This window comes from Echinococcus granulosus (assembly GCF_000524195.1).
Source record: "Echinococcus granulosus chromosome Unknown EG_S00546, whole genome shotgun sequence".
NCBI classification, from domain to species: domain Eukaryota; kingdom Metazoa; phylum Platyhelminthes; class Cestoda; order Cyclophyllidea; family Taeniidae; genus Echinococcus; species Echinococcus granulosus.
In genome coordinates this window covers 1,220-2,611 of record NW_020170925.1, presented here as the reverse complement: position 1 = coordinate 2,611, position 1,392 = coordinate 1,220, and the positions used below count along the sequence as shown (strand labels likewise).

Genomic DNA, 1,392 nt, shown 5'->3' with positions numbered 1-1,392 from the left:
TTTTATTTATACGTGCAAGCAATTTGACAGGACACCTTAAGGATAAAGCTGCTACTAATGCCCGCTGACCTACCATCCTTATACCCAAAGTCGTCCATCAAAATAATTTAGGCTTCGATGGAGCTTTTGGAATGTTACGACGAAGGCAAATTCACCGTCACAATTCCTTCCATTTACGCCTTTTTATGAAGATCCAATAATTCCTGATATTTTTAAAAAGAAGGCTGTCGACGAGTTGCAGGAGAGACCAAAACAACTATCCCAACAGTTGGAAAATTTTAGACTATGGTACTTTGCGACCCCGTCTTTGCGTTGCCCTATTGGTACGATATTTAGACGCTATTTATGGCAATTGACTTTTTCTAAGTGGTTGCAATATATCAGGAGAGTTTTAATATTAATATCATCCCATTCGAATAAATTTTACACGCCTTAAACATTATAAGAATCTAAATAATTGTCCAAAACGAGTTAGGCCTTATTAAGCGTAATTTCTGTCACACTCATTCCGACAAATTTTATGTATCTTTATATGTAGATGACACGTTTCTACTAGCCTTTCTGAGGTACACCCACTTCGACCAAAGGAAAGCAGCTGAACGCTTAAATAACTTCTGCCTCTTCCGAACTTACTTAGCACCGCAGTGGTTTCAGTACAGAAACTACGGTAGTGAATTGACCAATAGTTTTTTGACCTCCAGGTATTTAACTTAGATTAATGTCTAGTCAACACTTAAGCTATTGCCAAAGCAATGAATTCATCTTAGTATGTATGACTGTGATGAGCAGCACGTGACCCCAATCACCTGATTTAGATTATTTTAACGTTCTATATTCTACACTTTAAATTAAACAGTGTATTAGCATAAATTAAAGCTACTGTTTGTCTAAAGGAAGAGCAGTTTTATACTGTGCAAAGATATTCGCTGTAAGTCTCATTGAGTTCATACGAAACGAATAATTCGTGTTATGCTGTTTTCTACAAAATAGCGTAAAAGCAGTGTATTTAATCGTCGATTGGGTAATAACGTATACTCAGAGTCGCATGAATATCCCTCCCCATGCTCATTAACTAACACCTCTTTGCAATGAAGCATCTACACTCCAAAAATGCTGTGTAAAATAAATGGATCCCCCAGATCAAATGGATAGGGCAACACCACTTTGTGTTATAAAGAGATTCCTTTTATTTCACTGAGGTTTCATTCATACGCAGGCAGTTTCTACCATTGGGCTTCACCATGCAAGGAGTTTTGTGCATGCTCTTTCGATCAGGTGAGAAGGAAGATTTGTAGAGCTGTGTCTAATGAATTCCCCAATAGCTTTCATAAACTTGGACGAGTTTTCTTGTGAGGATCTTGTGACTTGGAGTCAGATATGGAACGACCTTCT

General features: G+C 37.6%; 1 protein-coding gene across 1 annotated transcript; it reads left to right on the top strand. All coding sequences in view use genetic code 11, as the record gives it.

Moving 5' to 3' along the window:
• Nucleotides 1-131: 131 nt before the first annotated feature.
• EGR_11224 (retinaldehyde binding protein-related protein) lies at nucleotides 132-810 on the top strand (the record flags this gene model as incomplete). The annotated part of the gene is made up of 4 exons (XM_024500471.1): nucleotides 132-156; nucleotides 192-323; nucleotides 539-701; nucleotides 768-810. The coding sequence occupies 4 exons, from the start codon at nucleotides 132-134 to the stop codon at nucleotides 808-810; spliced, it is 363 nt and encodes a 120-aa protein (XP_024345115.1).
• Nucleotides 811-1,392: the final 582 nt, after the last annotated feature.